General features: G+C 44.7%; 1 protein-coding gene across 1 annotated transcript in view; it reads left to right on the plus strand.

The window, feature by feature from the left end:
* The first annotated feature begins 7,807 nt into the window (after positions 1-7,807).
* ccndbp1 (cyclin D-type binding-protein 1) overlaps positions 7,808-20,086 on the plus strand; it is a 41,987-nt gene continuing 29,708 nt past the window's right edge. Inside the window, exons 1-5 of the mRNA XM_078555383.1 lie at positions 7,808-7,977; positions 12,137-12,196; positions 13,789-13,868; positions 13,957-14,038; positions 15,473-15,569. Coding sequence (XP_078411509.1) covers positions 7,860-7,977; positions 12,137-12,196; positions 13,789-13,868; positions 13,957-14,038; positions 15,473-15,569 — 437 coding nt within the window. The 5' untranslated portion in view covers positions 7,808-7,859. The remainder of the gene's footprint in view (positions 7,978-12,136; positions 12,197-13,788; positions 13,869-13,956; positions 14,039-15,472; positions 15,570-20,086) is intronic.

The raw sequence follows: 20,086 nt of genomic DNA on the forward strand, positions 1-20,086 counted from the left end.
TGGCCCGCCCACGTAAAATGCCGGCACGGACCCAATCGGGGGCATCGATTGGGTCCGCGCCCGCCCCCGCACAACCTCCTTGACGAGGGTGGATGTTGTCTCCCATAGTAGCATGGCTGACTCAGCTATATGGGGGAGGCGGAGTAGGGTGGTTGAGTGACACGAAGCAGAGAGTGGTGATGAACTGTTGTTATTAGGACTGTGGATAGGTACAAAGTGGAGTTTCCCATGGGTTGGTGTTAAGACCATTTCTTTTCTTGATCTATATACTTGACCTAGACTTTGATGTACAGGGCACAATTTCAAAATTTGTGCATGACATTAAACTTGGAAGTGTTGTGAACTTGAGGAGGATAGTTTTTTTTATTCTTTCCCAGGATGTGTGCGTTGCTGGCTATTATTGCATTTATTGCCCATCCCTAATTGCCCTTGAGAGGGTCGTGGTGAGCCGCCTTGAACTGCTGCAGTCCATGTGGTGTAGATACACCCACAGTGCTGTTAGAATAAACCTTAAGAGGACTTAGATAGGCTAGTGGAATGGGCGGACAAATGGCAGGTGACATTTAATGGAGAGAAGTGTGAAGTGGTTCATTTTGGTTGGAAGAATGAGCACAGACAATATAAAATAAAGGATATGACTCTAAAGTGAGTGCAGGGGCAGAGGGATCTCAGGGTATATGTGAACAAATCATTGAATCTTGTAGGGCAGGTTGAGAAAGTGGTTAATAAAGCATACTGGATCCTGGGATTTATAAATAGAGGCATAGCGTGTAAGAGCAAGGAAGTTAAGCCGAACCTGTATAAAAACCTGGTTCAGCCTCAGCTGGAGTATTGTGTCCAATTCTGGGGACTACACTTTAGGAAGGATTTGAAGGCAGTAGAGAGGATGCAGAAAAGAATCACAATAATGGTTTGAGGGATGAGGAAATTTAGCTATGTGGAGAAGCTGGGGTTATTCTCTTGGAGAAGAGAAGATTAAGAGGAAATGAGATAGAGGTTTTCAAAATGATGAGGGGTCTGGACAGAACAGAGAGAGAGAAGTTGTTCTCATTGGCAGAAGGGTCAAAAACCGGAGGACAACAATTTAAGGAATAAGTGATATGAGGGGAAACTTTTTTTATGCAGCGTGTGGTTAGGAACTGGAATGCTTTGCCAGAGAGTGTTGCGGAGGCAGATTCAATCGAGGCTCTCAAAAGAGAAGTGGATAATTATGTGAAGTGAAAAAAACATTCAGGGCTATAAGGAATATGCATTTGGTGGTTGTATCATGCTGGAGGTGGTGAGAATGTTGGCAGATGATCAGTTGAATGCTGAAACTAGTGAGGTGGAAGTTGAAGACATGGTGAAGCCTATTCTTGTTCCGGGGGGTGGGGGTGGGGGGGAATTGGTAGGGGTGGTGGAACCAATAGGTGAGAGTAGAAATGGGGGAAATGAAATATTCATGGTTGAGGGCTCTGTCAACTGCATTGGGTACAAATCCTTGGTGGCATAATTTGCAAACATGGGGCCATATTCCATCCGTACACTGATATAACATAGCTCTGCATCTTTCTACCCTTCCACTACCTCTAAGCTATCTGAGATGCTTGTGTGACATCCATTTGAATGAGCCACAATTAACATTGCTTAACATTAGGAAGACTGAAGCCATTGTCTTCACAAATTTCATACACTTGGATACTTGGTATACCTGGTCACAGTCTAAGAGTGAACTAGGCTGTACTCAACCTAAGAGACCTACCAAGATGTGCTTCTAAATCTGTATTCTCTCCATTACAAAAACTGGTTACTTTCTCCTTTAAGACTCACCATAAAACATACCACTTTGATCAAGGTTCTGGTTGCCACTGCAAATGGATACTGGATACTGCAAAGGCTATGGACCCTGACAACATTCTGCAGTACTACCTGTACTGAAGACTTGTGCTCCAGAACTAGCCATGCTCCAAGCCAAGATGTCCAATACAGCTACAACACTGGCATCTACTGGACAATGTGGAAAATTTCCCAGGAATGTCTTGTCTATAAAAAGTAGGACAAATTCAAACTGGCGAATTACCACCCCTCCAGTCTACTCTCGATTATCAGCAAAGGAATGGAAAGTTTCATCGACAGAGCTATTAAGCAGTGCTTACACAGCAATAACCTGCTCCTTGAGGCACAGTTTGGGATCCACCAGGGCCACTCAGCTCCTGCCCTTATTACAGCCTTGGTACAAACATGGACAAAGGAACTGAACTTAAGGGGTGAGGTGAGAGTGGCTGCCCTTGACATCAAGGCAGCATTTGACTGAGTGTGGCATCAATGGTTGTAGTTGTTGGAGGTCAATCACCTCAGCACAGGGATATTGCTGCAGGAGTTCCTCAGGCTAGTGTTCTAGGCCCAACCATCTTCAGCTACTTCATCAATAACCTTCTCTCATCATAAGGTCAGTAGGTTCACTGATGAACGCACAGTGTTCGGTAGTATTCACAATTCCTCATTTACTGAAGCAGTCTGTATCCATATGCAGCAAGACCTGGACAACATTCAGGCTTGGGTAGATAAGTGGCAAGCAACGTTGGCGCCGCACAGGTGGCAGGCAATGACCCTTTCCAACAAGAGAGCATCTAGCCACTTCCCCTTGATGTTCAACAACATTACCATTACGGAATTCCCCACTATCAATATCTTGTGTGTCAAAATTGACCAGAAACTGAACTGAACTAGCCATATAAATACTGTGGCTACAAGAGCAGGTCAGAGGCTGGGAATTCCATGGTGAGTAACTCACCTCCTGACTCCAAAAAGCCTGACCACCATCTACAAGCCACAAGTCAGGAATGTGATGGAATACTCCCCATTTGCCTGGATGAGTGCAGCTCCCACAACACTCAAGAAGCTTGACATCATCCAGGACAAAGCAGCCCGCTTGATTGGCACCCCATCCACCACCTTAAAAATATCCTCTACCACCAATGTACAGTGACAGCAGTGTGTACCATATACAAGATGCAATGCAGCAACTCACCAAGCCTCCTTTGACATCACCTTCCAATCCCGTAACCTCTACCACCTAGAAGAACAAGGGTAGCAGATGGGACTACCCGCTAGTCCCCTCCAAGTCACACAGCATCCTGACTTGGCCATTTATTCACAGTTGCTGGATCAAAATCCTGGAACTCCCTCCTTAACTGCACTGTGGATGTGCCTATACCACACAGTCTGCAATCATTCAAGAAGACAGCTCACCAAAACCTTCTCAAGGACAATTAGGGATGGGTAACAAATACTGGCCTTGCCAGCAATATCCACATCCCAAGAAAGGATAAAAATAACTGAATATCTCCTTTGCTTGACATTCCTTTTGTTCCTTACATCTCAGTAAAGAACATGGGGAAACTTTCCCATTTAAAGACAACATATAAATACAATTTTTGTCTGCTGCTAGCTGCATTACTACAAAATGAAAGTGCCTTGAAAATGAAAACTCACCATAGCAAATGTCATTGAGATTCAGGAGCTACCTGCAGAAACTTTGTATTGTCCAAAACACAGCATTAATTCAGTTTGAAACAAAATTTGTCAATAAAACTGAGTGATATGTTAACTGTATAGGGATCTGAAAGAAATAATGCTGTATTCAGAGTTGTACATCACAGGATAACTGGATGAAGAAAGTCATTCAGCCCATCTTAATCCATTCACCCAGAGTAACCCTACAGTACCCACTTCCCTACAATAGTCACAGTTGTGATAGCAGCAATATTCTCGCATTCCAGAACCTTAACATCGACTTCTGACCTATGAAGTCTCATGGCATAAAGTCAAACATGGGCAAGGGAACCTCCTGCTGATTGCCACGTACTGCACCACCCACCACTCATCCCCTCAGCTGATGAGTCAGTGCTCCTCCATGTTGAACGGCACTTGGAGGAAGCACTGAGAGTAACAAGGGCGCAAAATGTACTCTGGGTGGGATCTTCAATGTCCATCACCAAGAATGGCTCGGTAGCACCACTATTGACCGAGCTGGCTGAGTCCTAAAGGACATAACTGCTATTCTGGGTCTGCAGCAGCTGGTGAGGAAACCAACAAGAGGGAGAAACATACTTGATCTCGTCTTCACCAACCTGCCTGCCGCAGATGCCTCTGTCCATGAAAGTATCGGTAGGAGTGACCACCATACGTCCTTATGCAGACGAAGTCCCGTCTTCACATTGAGAATTCCATCCATCATGTTGTGTGACACTACCACTGTGCTAAATGGGATAGATTTTGAACAGCTCTAGCAACTCAAGACTAGGCAATGATGAGGTGCTGTGGGCCATCAACAACAGCAATATTGTACTTAACCACAATCTGTAACATCATGGCCTGGCATATCCCCCAATCTACCATTACCATTAAGCCAGGGGATCAACCCTGGTTCAAAGAAGAGAGCAAGAGGGCATTCCAGGAGCAGCACCAGGCATACCTAAAAATGAGGTGTCAACGTGGTGAAGCTACAACATAGGAGTACTTGTATGCCAAACAGCATAAGCAGCAAGTGATAGACAGAGCTAAACGATCCCACAACCAAAGGATCAGATCTAAACTCTGCAGTCCTGCCACATCCAGTTGTGAATGGTGGTGGACAATTAAAGAACTCACTGGAGGAGGAGGCTCCACAAATATCTCCATTCTCAATGATGAGGGAGACCAGCATATCAGTACAAAAGATAAGACTGAAGCACTTGCAAAAATCTTCAGCCATAAGTGCCCAGTGGATGATCCATCTCGGCCTCCTGCGAGGTTCCCAGTGTCAAAGATGCCAGTCTTCAGCCAATTCGATTCACTCCACGTGATATCAAGAAATAGCTGAAGGCACTGGATAATGCAAAGTCTATGGGCCTTGGCAATATTCTGGCAAGAGTACTGAAGACTTGTGCTCCAAAACTTGCCGCACCCCTAGCCAAGCTGTTCCAGTACAGCTACAACCGAGCAATGTGGAAAATTGCCCAGGTATGTCCTGTACACAAAAAGCAGGACAAATCCAATTATTGCTTCATCAGTCTACTCTCGATCATCAGTACAGTGATGGAGCGGGTCATCAACATTGCTATCAAGCAGCACTTGCTTAGCAATAACCTGCTGGGTTCTGCCAGGGCCACTCAGCCCCTGACATCATTACAGCCTTCGTTCACACATGGACAAAAGAGCTGAACGCCAGAGGTGAGTTGAGGGTGACTGCCCTTGACATCAATGCAGCATTTGAGCGATTGTGGATCAAGGATTCCTTTCAAAACTGGTATCAATGGGAATCAGGGGGAAAACTTTCCGCTGGTCGGGGTCATACCTAGCACAAAGGAAATTAGTTGTGGTTGTTGGAGCCCAATCATCTCAGTTCCAGGACATCACTGCAGGAGTTCCTCAGGGTAGTGTCCTCGATCCAGACATCTTCAGCTGCTTCATCAACGACTTTCCTTCAATTATAAGGTCAGAAGTGGGGATGTTCGCTGATGATTGCACAATGTTCAGCATCATTTGTGACTCCTCAGATACTGAAGTAGTTAATGTCCAAATGCTGAAAGACCTGAACAATACCCAGGCTTAGGTTGACAAGGGGCAAGTAACATTCGCGCCACACAAGTGTCAGGAATGACCATCTCCAACAAGAGAGAATCTAACTATCTCCCCTTGACATTTAATGGCATTACCAACATTGAATCCTCCACAGGTAACTCCTGGGAGTTACCATTGACCAGAAATTGAATTGGATTAGCCATATAAATACTGTGGCTACAAGAGCAGGTCAGAGGCTAGGAATCCTGCGGCGAGTAACTCACTTCCTGACTTCCTAAAGCCTGTCCACCATCTGAAAAACACAAGTCAGGAGTGTGATGGAATACTCTCCACTTGCCTGGATGAGTGCAGCTCAACAACACTCAAGAAGTTTACAACCATCCAGGACAAAGCAACCCACTTGATTGGCACTCCATCCACAAACATTCACTCCCTCCACTACCGACGCACAGAGGCAACAGTGTGTACCATCTAGAATTATGAGGGGGTTCTTCCTCCAAGTCACACACCTGACTTGGAAATATATCGCCGTTCCTTCACTGTCACTGTGTCAAAATCCTGGAACTTCTTCCCTAACAGCACTGTGGGTGTACCTACACCAGGTAGACTGCAGCGGTTCAAGAAGGCAGCTCACCATCACTTTCTCAAGGGCAATTAGGGATGGGCAATAGATGCTGGCCTAGCCAGTGATACCCACATCGCATGAATAAATTAACAAAAAATTTATCTGATTCCCATAGGTGAGGAAATGTTCAGGGTAAAGTGATTGGCACTAGAACTGGTCAACTAGTCAAAGGAAAAATAAAAACAGAAAATACTGGAAATGCTCAGCATGTCAGACAGAATCTGTAGAGTTAATGGCCGGAATTTTCTGGCCCTGTTGGCAGGCGTGGGGGGCGGGGGAGACAATATGGGGAGATGGCCAAAAATCGGTTTCACGCCCCCTGGACCCATCAATGGCAGGCCATGTTTCCAGCCGCCGCATGTTGGGAACGTCATTTTAATACATTGGCACTTAATTATAAGCCCTGGTTGCCGGAATCATCCCCCCACGCTGGATCATCCAAGCACATCACGTTTACGTGTTTCACAACTGTAAATAAGCCCCGGGCCTCTGGAGAGCTGCACTTCGCTCGGGACTTCAAGGTTTGTTTGCCTTCCTTGCTTAGGCAAACACTTGTGGTCATTGGCGTCGGGCTTCATAGACAGCACCACATCACTTTTAGGGGGGCTCATGGACAGGTGTCTACCTACATACCAGCCTAAGGTGGAGGTGGCTTTTCAGTGGTTGCAGGGCTAGGACTTGCTTGGGGAAGAGGGAGAAGTGGCCTCAGGCAAGGGAAGAGGCTGCAGGGCAAGGGCTGTACTGGGGAAGGAGGGTATCCCAGGGTGTGAGTGTGGGGGCACATGTTGAACTGTGTAAGTGGCCTCAAGATGGTGGGGGCTTAGAAAGCAGTCTCCAGAGGAGATGAGACCAGATGGAGATATGAGGGTGTGTGTGAGAGAGTGAGTGGTGATGTCCCTTGATCTGGCACTGAGATGCCAGTGAATGTGTGATGGCCTTGTGAGTGTGAGTTTAGAGTGATAAGATCTGATAAGATGCCTTATCCTGGCAGCACAGATGAGATTTATCCATTACCTGCACTGAATGGCCGACCTCTTGTGTGCAGCATTGGCACTGACCACCTCAGTCCCTGCCTCCCAAGCCAAAGTGGTGAGACTGATGTACTCACTGGAGCAGTCCTGGGTTGCAAGCATTGAGAAGTGTGCGAACGTGGCACCCTGCATGAGGATGTGATGAGGTAATGGCACGGTGGGCAAATCAAGGCCACGAGTGCAGCAAGATGGCGTGCTTCCTGTGGCTGCATGATTAATGAGGCTGGAATGGGATGATATGGTGTAAAAACACGCCATTGCTGCCAGGGGGTAAGACAACTTTTTTCCTGCCCGCTACCACACTTCTGCAAATCTGCGACGATCCTGCCCAATGTTTCAGGTCAATGACCTTCCATCAGAACTGGAAAAAGTTCAGAATGCAATAGATTTTAAGAAAATGCAGATTCAAGGGAGGGGTAAAAAAGAGAAGGGCTGGCCTGTGATGTGGTGGGAGGCAAGAGGGAATAAAGAAGAAAAATGATGACAGTGGAAGGTAATAGGAGTGTTTTCATTTTGTAAAGAAATAGGAACGCCCCCTGACACTAGGCCCCGCCCCGATGTCCAGACTCCGCCCCTGAAGTGTGGCCACGCCCCTTTACGCCGATGGTCCCGCCCCCGTGTTTTAACTCCCCCCCCGCGGTGTCGGGGCTGACGGGAAGATGGAGGAGCGGGTTTCAGCCGAGATGCAGCCCCTGCACTCGGAGCTCGGGGAGGACCTGCGGCTGCCGCTGCGGAACATGGTGCAGGGCCTCAGGGAGGTGGTGTCGCAGTTGCGAGGTGAGTGGGCGGCTTTAGGGGAGCAGAGCCCAGGAACCCCGTCAGGAGGGAGCCCGGGAGGGGGGAGACGCCAGGGCCCTGGGGGCGACGCAGGGGTGCCCTCAGTGTCTCTGTCAATGAATAAACACCGTTTGAGGCTGTTTGTCGATTTCCAGGTACCCGCTGCAAACCCGCAGTAACAGTGAAGGGAGCATTAAATGGGTTAGAGCTGTCTCTGCGACCCCATAGCCAGGTTTGGACAGAGAAAGCTGGGAGCTGGGCCACACAGACTCCTGAAATCTATGTTAACTGATGTAAATGTAGCCGAGAGTTCCAGGCTGGGATCTAATAGAGGGCCCTCAGTAACGAATTGATTTCAATGGACAAATTCATCTAGACGTTTGCCTCCAGACTTGACTATTTCAATACCTTCCTAATCAGCTTCCCATCCATTAACCTGAGTTCATTCAAAACTCTGCTAACTGCAACCTGACTTGCACTAAGTCTTAATAGAAATCAAAATATTGTGGTTACTAGAAATCCAAAATAAAAGCAGAAAATGCTAGGAATACTTTACAGGTCTGGAAGTACTTATGGAGAGAGAAACAGTTGACATTTCAGAACTGTGACCATTCTGATGAAAGATCACAGACTTGAAATGTTAACTCTCTTTTTGTCCACAGATGTTGCCAGACCTGCTGAGTATTTCCAGCATTTATTTTGTTAATCACACTGACGCTTGTTTGTCCCTCTTCCCTGTGCTCACTGACTTGTGGCTCCTGGCCTGGTGATGCCTTGATTTTTAAGTTTCTCATCCGCGTGCCCCAATCCCTTCATGACCTTGCCCTCCACATCTTTGTCACCTCCTCAAGCCTCTCAATCAGAATCGCATGTTCACCTAATCCTGGTGTCTTGTGTGTTTTCGCAACAATTGCTTCAGCTGTCTAGGCTTACAACCTGGAGCTCCTTCCCTAAACGCTGTGAATATACCTACACTACATGGACTACAATAATCAAGAAGATAGCTCATCACCACCTTCTCGAGCTCAGTTAGGGATGGGCCATAACTGTTGGCCTTGCCTGCGATGCTCTCATTCCATGAATGAATAACAAAAAAAAATCTGGCATTCCTTCTAGAAGCCCCTCTGCCTCTTTTCCCCCTTCGTTAAGATGCTGCTTCAAAGCTAACTCTTTCATTAAGCATTTGGATATCTGTCCTAACAGCATCTCCTTTTGACTTAGTGTTAATTTTTGTCTGGTTACACTCCTGTGAATATGTTGGGATGTTTTACCATGTAAAAGATGCTACGTAAATGCAAGTTGCTTTTGTAAATGCTCTACTACATGGGATATTGAATTATAATAGATTTGAGTCCAATGTGCCTGGTTAGCTTTTCTCAATTGAGATAGATGTTGCTCTGATTGGCCTCAATATGAGAGCTTGGGGCTGGCGTTGAGATCAATCTTAGAAAAGTGTGTCCGTTATTGAGCAGGATTGGGCTCAGCTACATTTTCCTTCCCCTTTCGAGTAGCTTTGAAGTTCCTTCCCCTTTCCATATCTATCTAAGCATGTGTGTCGATTAAGACATTCGTGTGGTGTGTGTTTGGGTGGATACTGGAGGATTGACAACAGCATGAGGCAATACTTCGGGAGAGAAGATCTTGAGTTGGAGCATACCAGGGAATGAAACACAGGGCAAAAATTTGCTTCCAATCTCCACCCCTCCATCATTTTCACATGGTCCATCTCTGAAACTTCCCTTCCCTTCCTTGACCTCTCTGTCTCAATTTCTGATGATAGACTGTCCACCAATATCCATTACAAGCCTACCGACTCCCACAGCTACCTCGACTACAGCTCCTCACACCCCGCTTCCTGTAAGGACTCCATCCCATTCTCTCAGTTCCTTCGCTTCCGTCGCATCTGTTCTGATGATGCTACCTTCAAAAACAGTTCCTCTGACATGTCCTCCTCCTTCCTTAACCGAGGTTTTCCACCCACGGTGGTTGACAGGGCCCTCAACCGTGTCCGGCCCATCTCCCACGCATCCGCCCTCACGCCTTCTCCCTCCCAGAAACACGATAGGGTCCCCCTTGTCCTCACTTATCCCCACCAGCCTCCGCATTCAAAGGATCATCCTCCGCCAACTCCAGCATGATGCCACCATCAAACACATCTTCCCTTCACCCCCCCCCGGCGGCATTCCGTAGGGATCGTTCCCTCCGGGACACCCTGGTCTACTCCTCCATCACCCACTACTCCTCAACCCCGACCTATGGCACCTCCCCATGCCCACGCAGAAGATGCAACACCTGCCCCTTCACTTCCTCTCTCCTCACTGTCCAAGGGCCCAAACACTCATTTCAAGTGAAGCAGCATTTCACTTGCATTTCCCCTAACTTAGTCTACTGCATTCGTTGCTCCCAATGCGGTCTCCTCTACATTGGAGAGACCAAACGCAAACTGGGCGACCGCTTTGCAGAACACCTGCGGTCTGTTCGCAAGGAAGACCCAAACCTCACTGTCGCTTGCCATTTTAACACTCCACCCTGCTCTCTTGCCCACATGTCTGTCCTTGGCTTGCTGCATCGTTCCAGTGAAGCCCAACGCAAACGGGAGGAACAGCACCTCATCTTCTGACTAGGCACTTTATAGCCTTCCGGGCTGAATATTGAATTCAACAACTTTAGATCTTAAACTCCCTCCCCCATCCCCACCCCTTTTCCGTTTCTTCCCCCTCCCTTTTGTTTTTTCCAATAATTTATATAGATTTTTCTTTTCCCACCTATTTCCATTATTTTTAAATCTGTAATGCCCTGTCAGTCTTTCCACCCCACCCCCACTAGAGCTGTACCTTGAGTGTCCTGCCATCAATTCTTAATTAGCACATTCTCTTAGATAATATCACCACCTTTAACACGTCATTGTTCCCTTTGTCTGTGACATCTTTTGATTATCTGCTCCTATCACTGCTTGCTTGTCCCTACAACCACCTCCCCCCCAGCTTCTCTTCCCCCACTCACCTTAAACCAGCTTATATTTCACCCCTCTCCTAACTTTACTCAGTTCTGTTGAAGGGTCATGAGGACTCGAAACGTCAACTCTTTTCTTCTCCGCTGATGCTGCCAGACCTGCTGAGTTTTTCCAGGTAATTCTATTTTTGTTTTGGATTTCCAGCATCCGCAGTAGTTTTTTGTTTTTATCTCAATGAAACACAGGGGGCCATCTAATTGTGTATAGGTGGTTTATGTGTAAACCTAGGAGAGTGTTGGATTGAAAATTAACTGAAGGGCTTTACTTTTTTGATTTATCAGCCAGGATTATTGTTGGACTGGGGCGTGGGTATCTCCAGGATTGGGAGAGACAGCTGCCCATCACAGAGATGGTCCCATGACTTTGAGTGAATTTCTGACTGGGATCATTTAAGCATGGAAGGTTGGCTCCCTAGCCTACACCACAGAGTTGTACTGGAATTGGGAGAGGAATTTGCAGTGGGAAGCCTCAGAGATTTGCTAGAGCAAGGGTAAACAGGCAGCCTTCATGATGCTGGAAAAGTAAATTATTTTGTGGATTGCGCGGGGGTGGCCAATTTACTTGCAGCCTTCCTAGGTTTGTGTACAGCAATGTTCTGACAGCCGTTGCACAGGCCCTTGCTGCTGGCACCTTTTCATTCTCCCCTTCTGACGTCTAAAGACTGATTACTTGGATCTAACAATGAGCCCATGCATCTGTATTTCGATGAAATTTGCCTGTTATGGTGATGGAAACAGACTCAATGGTAGCTTTTGGGAATAAATAGTTGAAGGAGAAAATCCTTGTGGGAATATGGGGAAAGAAAAGGAAAATGGGATTAGCTGGATTGCTCTTTGAAAGAGCTGGCACAAACTGAATGGGCTTAATGGCCTCCTTCTGTGCTGTAAAACTGTATGATCTTATTGCTTTATAACAGTCATATGTGCATTTTCAGCAGTGGTTGCTAGAATGAGATCCCTGGCTGTTTTCACACCTCATCTTTCCCCTCCCTCAGCTCCAGGACAGTGAGTTCAGTTTGTGCGTTCTAACCATCCTGCCCAAAATTGGATAACTCAGCACAAATGGCTTTTAATGAGGTGCACTTTTGTTCTTATGAATCTGTGAAACCAAGACAGCATATTAATGCAAACTATTATCTTTTTACAGAAGGAGAATCATTGTGGAAGTCTGAAGATTTTGACCTGCAGTTCTTCTGGAAAACTCTAGGTTTGGTACTTTATGTATAAAGATGTGAGGAGAGATTACAGATAGTGTTAAGTGCCTAAATAACCTGTGCTGTTTTTCATATATACTGAAATAAGCTAAATATAGAGGGGGATGATTTTAAGGTCATTGTTGACATTTGTACTAGAGCTCAAAAAGAAAACTAGAATATTTGCAACTTAAATTTTATACTCCAATATCGACTGGAGTTTTAGCTTCACTATTTTGTACCTTAAATGAGTTGAACTATTAGCTACTTTTTATAACTATTATTTGGAGGAAAGGCTTGAATTGTTAGGGGAAAAAGGATGTGTGATGATACACATTGCAATAAGGTAAGTTTGCGATCTACTACATGCACAGAATCAAGAACCAGCCAGCAGGCAACTGGGGATTGAAAGGATATGGAGGAAAGTAGTTTGCTCCAACTAACTTTAGGTCTCTTCTTTGGTTTTGTTATATTGGAACATCATGTTGCCTATTCAATGCCAACATTTGTGGTAAGGTCACATAGCCTATGACTGAATTGCAGATTAGTAAGCCCTCTCCAACACTCATACCAACCCTGAAAGTAAACCTTTCACTACATATAGGGAGATCATATGTTTAGCTTTATTTTGTTGAAGTTTTACTTTAAGCATTGCAATTGAAGGAAAAAACAACTTTTAGTTTAACCAAAGCACCACATGCGATTATCATTTAGTTCAACCCTGAATTCCTAGAACCTTTTATTGATATTGTACCAATGACTTCCATAAAATTAACTTACAGCTGTATGAAAGCAAGTACAATACAATGGAAAAAGTTTGCAACTATAATCTAAACTCTGCCTCAATCATAAATTTTAAGTTTAAACTTGTATTAGTCAGTCGCCTAGCTGATTCAGTACCAGTTGCTTTTTTTTTAATTCGTTCACGGGATGTGGGCGTCGATGGCTAGGCCAGCATTTATTGCCCATCCCTAATTGCCCTTGAGAAGGTGGTGGTGAACTGCCTTCTTGAACTGCTGCAGTCCATGTCCATGCACCCACAGTGCACCTAGAGGGAGAATCCCAAGATTTTGACCCAGCGATAGTGAAGGAACGGCGATATATTTCCAAGTCAGGATGGTGATGGCTTGGAGGGGAGCTTTCAGGTTGTCATGTTCCCATGTGTCTGCTGCCCTTGTTCTTCTAGATGGCAGTGGTCATGGGTTTGGAAGATGCTGTCTAAGGAGGCTTGTTGAGTTCCTGCAATGCATCTTGTAGATGGTACACATTGTTGCCACTGTGTGTCGATGATGGAGGGAGTGAATGTTTGTGGGTGGGATGCCAATCATGCAGGCTGCTTTGTCCTGGATGGTGTCAAGCTTCTTGAGTGTTGTTGGAACTGCATTCATTCAGTTAAGTGGAGAGTATTCCATCACACTCCTGACTTGTACCTTGTAGATGGTGAACAGGCTTTGGGGAGTTAGGAGGTGAGTTACTCGCAGGATTCCTAGCCTCTGACCTGCTCTTATAACCACATTATTTATATGGTTCGTCCATTTGCTGTTACTATTTTCAGTTTTTATTTTCACAAACCATTGCCTAACTTTTCCCAACATATTTCCTCTAGGTGACTGTTTTAAAGCAATATCACAAGAAGCAACAAAGCTAAGTCTGACCTTTTCGAAACCACCCTTACCATCTGTACAAGTAAGTGCACAAGGTGAACCTCAGATTACAATTCTTGCAAATAAATGAAGCAACACTATATTCCATTTACGAATGTTTTCTGTACTAGGACTGTCAGAAACTCACTGCAGACTTTCAGAAGAACATCCTTAATTTAACCACTGTGTACTATTGGTTACCCAAGAGTCAAGGCAAGTGCTGCCGAAGGGCTACACATTTAACCGTTGAGATGTTGTTATTGCTGTAATATGTAGATCCATGTGGTAGAAATGTGAATTTTATTTCACAATTATAATTACTGTGCAACAAATGTCCTGTTATGTTTTGTAAACTGAAAAGGCAGCAAATAGGAATTAAGAAGTTGTAAGTTTGACGGATTTCCTTTTTTTTCTGTCCTGCGTGGCTGACATACACACAAACCACTTTACTTGATCCTCCAAACAAGCCCACTGTGGGAGGGTTTCCATTTTCCTGACCGAGTGCACAATCCTAACTGTCGATTTGCACTTCCTTCAAGTAAATGCAGAGCTCTTAGGCCGATGTTGTTGAGATATGAGAGACCTTCAAATATGTTACTACTACAGTTTAACCAGCTTAACACATACAGCTCACAAGTGCAAGGCTATGGCAAACTTTCTTATTGGTAAGCTCAACTTTGCAATTGTCTATCAAATTTCAAGTCTTGAATAAGTCATTTACTCCAGGTCAGTGGAGGAAAAACTGAATTCAGCCTTTTGCATCTTATCAGTCCCCACATACCTCCCCTCTTAACTTTATCAGTCTTCCCAAGTGCCATCTGTTGTTGTCTAGTGGTTCGGAGCCTTATATGTTGCTTTATTTGAATGTTTCTTTTCTCTGTTCTGTTCTACGACTACCTTTTCTACCTTTGAAATACTGCCTGCTGGTTCCTTATGTCCTTCAGGATCAATTTCAAAATAGTTGTCTTTACCTTCAATTGCCTCATCCCACCTTACTTCAGCAGCCTCCTTTGCACCTTGTCCATCATCATGATTGCTTCAGAAGGGAGAAGCAAATTATAAAGTGTCCAGTAATTAGAGGCCCCAAAATATGTGGCTTAGACATGAGTATGTGACACACCTAAGCAGCAGACAGAAAACTGACTGGAGAACCATTTTCATTATTATAAGTTTTCCTTGAAGAAGAATAATTACCACCAGTAACTGATAACTTTCCACAGGATTTGATGCGTGTGAAGGTTGATTACACATCACAGTACTAGTGCACCCTTATAACCGCCTGTCTCGTATACAATGCTTGGAAGAATCTATTTCTTATAGTGGTGAAAAATTTCAGTGGCAAAGACTGAAAGGATCCCATATTCTTAGTGGGGAGCTCCTGTTAGAAATATTGTTGTGCATGTTGAGCATGGTTCTCACTCTGAGCGATTTCTCAACGCTTCTGTGTTAGAATGCATACAGAAAATATACCACATTCTAAGTAAGGTTGTCCTTTTGGAAGTTAAATGAATTAGCCAAAAAGGTCTCTGACTTGATGCTTTTGTTAAGCCTTCAGTGTAACATGTTTTGTGTTGTTAGCTAAACAATTATAGGTAGAAATTATTGATTGTGGCTGAGAGAGGCTAATGGTTGTCTCTTTTGCTTCAGGTGTGACTCTACGACGACTAGTTCGAGATGCCACAATAGACATAGTAGAGGGAGTTATTCAGCTATTGAATGTGATACTGAGCACACCACTTCAAAGGTGCAAACTTCAAATACATGATTGTGTTGAAAATCTGAAAATGTAAATAACAAACTTAGATGCTAGTTTAAAATGTAATACTTAGCAAAGTTCATGGTCCCTCCAGGAAAGCAAGAAATGTGTTGCTCCAATATTTTCTCTTAAAATTAATGAACTTTGGCTTTAATCTTCGACTGTGTGCTGAATTCACACACACAGTTCTCCAGAATCAGTATCTGATATACCTGTGGGTGCCTGGTTACAGAATGGATATTCTGTTTATTAAATAGTGGGATTATATTGATACTTTCTGTTTGACACAGTGGTTTTAGGTATCCACCAATGCAAAAATGGCAGTGTTGGTCAGAAGACCTACCGTATGCACTGAACTCCTGGTGAAAAACCCTCCGGTAGTCCCCTTTCACACTGCTTAGTGTTCTTAATGTACAAGCAATTTTTATGATTGATACCCAATCAGGAGTAATGTTATGATTTTCTATCTGGTAGATCCTTCTTGTGTAACAAGAGAGAGTTTGTACATTATATGTTAGGGGTTGTGGGGGGAGGAAGAAAAAGAGGAGAAAATTTGAACTATATTTTGATGAAGCCAAGCTGAATTGGGATCTTGCATTCGACAGTACTAGTGCTCGTCAATCGACAAGCATTGTTTTTTTCCCCCACCCTTCAAGAAAAGGTCTCCTGAAGAGTAATTTAGCGATGACCTAGTTTAGGCTGTGTGATTCCCTATACCATTAGCTTTACTGAGATAGTCACTAACCAGCCTTCTTTAAGAATATAATATATGAAAAACTGTTTGGAGTCACTTTTTTTATATTCATTCATAGGATGTGGGTGTCATTAGCAAGACCAACGTTTGTCACCCATCCCTAATTACTTTTGGAAAAAGTGGCGGTGAGCTGCTTTCTTATACTGCTTTCAGCCCACGTGGTGTAGGTATGTCCACACTATTGTTTAGGGCGTTCCAGGATTTTGACCAAATGACTGTGAAGGAACAGCGTTATGTTTGCAAGTCAAGATGGTGTGTGACTTGATGGTGGCGTTCCCAAACACCTGCTGAATGTTTAATTGACTCGCCTTAAAAGTGATAGATCTCTTGCCTTCTGCCACAGGCCCAGTCTGGCAGCTATGTCAACCATCTTTGTCAGTAGTAGTGCACCAAGCCACTGTTGGTGATGGACATGGAAGTTCTCCATCCAGTGTAGATTCTGTGCCCTCGGTTCATCTTTCAAACGGTTTTCAAAATGGGGGCATAGTGATCCATCATCTGAGGGAGGGTGGTAATCAACAGGAGATTTCCTTGCTCATGTTTGACCTGATGCTATAAAGCTTCTTGGGACCCTGAATCAATTGTAACGGACTGGAGGGGGGAGGTGGCTAATTTAAACAGGATTAATTTCTCCCCTTACTACCCATCCATAAACAGAAAGGTATTTTTGATTTGCTTCCCCCTTTATAAGCGGTGGAGTATTTCCCAACCCCTCAGTTTTGGTCTGATCTAATTTCTATTAATAACCCCACAGCAAACTTGAGATAGGGTGAACTCAAACGGTTAGTTTGTTTGCGCATACTCAAAACGTGGGAGGAGGGTCACAACTTTGCCTCCTTTGAAATCATACAGTAAAAGAGGGATAGAGAAAGGCAAGATTTACAGTGTGGAGACCACAGAAAATACATCTTGTTTCACATGGGTTCCAGAATCCAAGTCCAATGACGTATTCCTTCACGGAGGTCAGCAGGTTGAAAACCTATACTGGATAATTAACTTTTCTCGTGTTGTTGACTTCAGACAATGAGAGCGGCATGCAGAGATGAATCAATCTTGTAAGCGATAGTACAGAATTTCCAGTAGACGCAGTGTAGATGGGGATCAGGTGTCTAACCTGGGCTAGAGCTTCTCATCTGTGAAGCTGCTAATTAGATGGTAATATTGCAGTTCCACAAGGCAATATTACTGGTTCCACAAGCTAGAAGTCCAACTCACATGACTCCCATCTCTCCACTCTGGTTTTGACAAGGGATATGTATCCCTCATCTGGGTCCCTGAAATTGTTGAATGTCCCAACCATTAAGAATTGAAAGGAAGGTTGCAGGGTCCTTTGTCTGAGATGAGCAGACTCTTGTTGGCTAACCTGGATTATGAAATGCAGGTGGCCTTTGTGTAGCTCTCTTGAATTTGGTCTGTACAGCCTACAATGTGCCGTTAGTGGCTTTTCAGAGATAATGATGTGTGAGTTTCTCTGATACTGCCAGGTAGCTTCTTTTGTTCCAGTGTCACGGACAGGCATAGATTCAGTCATTTTAGGTCTTTGTCCATTTTTTTTTAGAGATAGCAATGAGCATATCTCTATATATTTTCAAAAATAAATATACAATGTGAGGTCTGAGTCCCTCACACAATGATGAAGACTCCCAGGCCACTTCCTCCCAACTGTATACCATTGCGCTTCCACCTCTGGTGGGTCTGTCCTGCCATTGGGACAGGATATACGCAGGGATGGTAATGGAGGAATCTGGGTCATTGGCTGTAAGGTTTGATTCAGTGAGTATGACTATGTCAGGCTATTGTTTGCACAATTTTGGGACAAGTCCCCAGATGTTAGTAAGGATTGAGTGGACTGGGTGAGCCTTTGTCGTTTCTGGTGCCTGGCTTAATGCCAGGTGGTCAGTCCGTTTTTATTCTTACAGTCTTGTGTGTCAGTTGATACAGCCTGGTGGCTTGCTGAGCTGCCTATAAATCTAAACCAATCTAAATATCCTCCTTGTTGAACTGTGGATCATTTTATTCATTGAAATATTTTCTGTTCCAGTAATTGAGCTCATATTGTCCATGCGACCCACCTCCTGCTTCCTCAAACCTATTCCTACCAAACTGCTGACGACCCAAGTTCCCCTCCTGATCCAATGTTAGCTGATATTGTTACTAGTTCTCCCTCTTTGGGTAATGCCCTTCTCTTCTTTAAATCTGTTGGCGTCATCCCTTCTCAAAAAATCAACCCATGAACTCACTGTCCTTACAAACAACCACCCCGTCTTCAACCTTCCTTTCCTGTCAAGTTCTTAAAAAGGTTGTTGCCTCCGAAATCTGTGCCATCTTCCCCAGAATTTCATGTTTGAATCCTTCCAATCAAGTTTCCACCTCTGGAAAAGTGTGGAACTACTCTTATCAAGTGACAAAGGTAAACTATCCCCTACTCCTTACGTAGGAACATACATACGAGCATACAAATTAGGAGCTGAAGTAGGCCATACAACCCCTCGAGCCTACTCCGTCATTCAATAAGATCGTGGCTGATCTGATTATGGCCTCGACTCCATATTCTGCCTACTCCTCATAACCTTGACTCCTTTATTAGTCAAGAATCAATCTACCTCTGCCTTAAAAATATTCAATGACCCTGTCTCCAGCATGCTCCAGGGAAGAGAGTTCCAAAGACTCACGACCCTCTGAGAGAAAAAAAAATTATTGTCACTGCTGTCTCAAATGGGAGACCCCTTATTTTTAAACTGTGCCCCCTAATTCTAGTCTCTCCACAATGGGAAACGTCTTTCAGCATCCACCCTGTGAAGTCCCCTCAGGATCTTATACGTTTCAATAAGATTACCTCTCACTCTTCTAAACTTCAGTGGATACAAACCCAACCCAACTCCCACAACCCCCATCCCAGGAATCAGTTGAGTGAACCCTCTCGCCCATCTGCCGCCTTTGATGCGGTTGACCACATCATTCTCCCCCAGAGCCACCTCCATTGTTGTCCAGCTGTATGGGACTGTACTCACCTGGTTCCTTTTTTAATTCATCCATGGGAATCACTGGCAAGGCCAACATTTATTGTCCATTCCTAATTGCTCTTAAGAAAGTGGTGGTGAGCTGCCTTCTTGAACTGCTGCAGTCCTTGTGGTGTGGCTACACCCACAGTGCTGTTAGGGAGGGAGTTCCAGGATTTTGACCCAATGCCAGTGAAGGAATGATATATTTCCAAGTTGGGATGGCGTGTGACTTGGAGGGGAATTTTCAAGCGTGTGTTCTCCCATGTATCTGCTGTTCTTATTCTTATCTATATAATGTAGCCAGAGCATCATTTGCAATGGTTTCTCTTCCCTGCACCATTACCTCTGTGTCCCCCAAGGATATATCCTTGGGTCCCCTCCTATTTCTCATCTCCATACTGCTCCTTGGCGACTTGTCTGAAAACTTGACGTGAGTTTTCACATGGGCACAAACAACATCCCACTGTACCTCACCACCACCTGTCAACCCCTCCAGTGTTGCTAAACTGCCAGACTGCTTATGTGACACCCAATACTGGATGAGCAGAAATTTCCCCTACTTGAAGACCGAAGCCAAACTCCAACCCTTAACAGCTGACTCCATCCCTCTCCCTGATAACTCTGAGGCTGAAGAACACTGCTTGCGTCATATTTGATCCTGAGGAAACTACTGACTACCTATCAGTGCTATCACTAAGCCTGTCTATTTCCATCCCTGCAACATTACCCGACTTCACCTGTCTCAGTTC

The sequence above is a fragment of the Cetorhinus maximus genome, chromosome 13 (assembly GCF_964194155.1).
Source record: "Cetorhinus maximus chromosome 13, sCetMax3.hap1.1, whole genome shotgun sequence".
Lineage (NCBI taxonomy): Eukaryota > Metazoa > Chordata > Chondrichthyes > Lamniformes > Cetorhinidae > Cetorhinus > Cetorhinus maximus.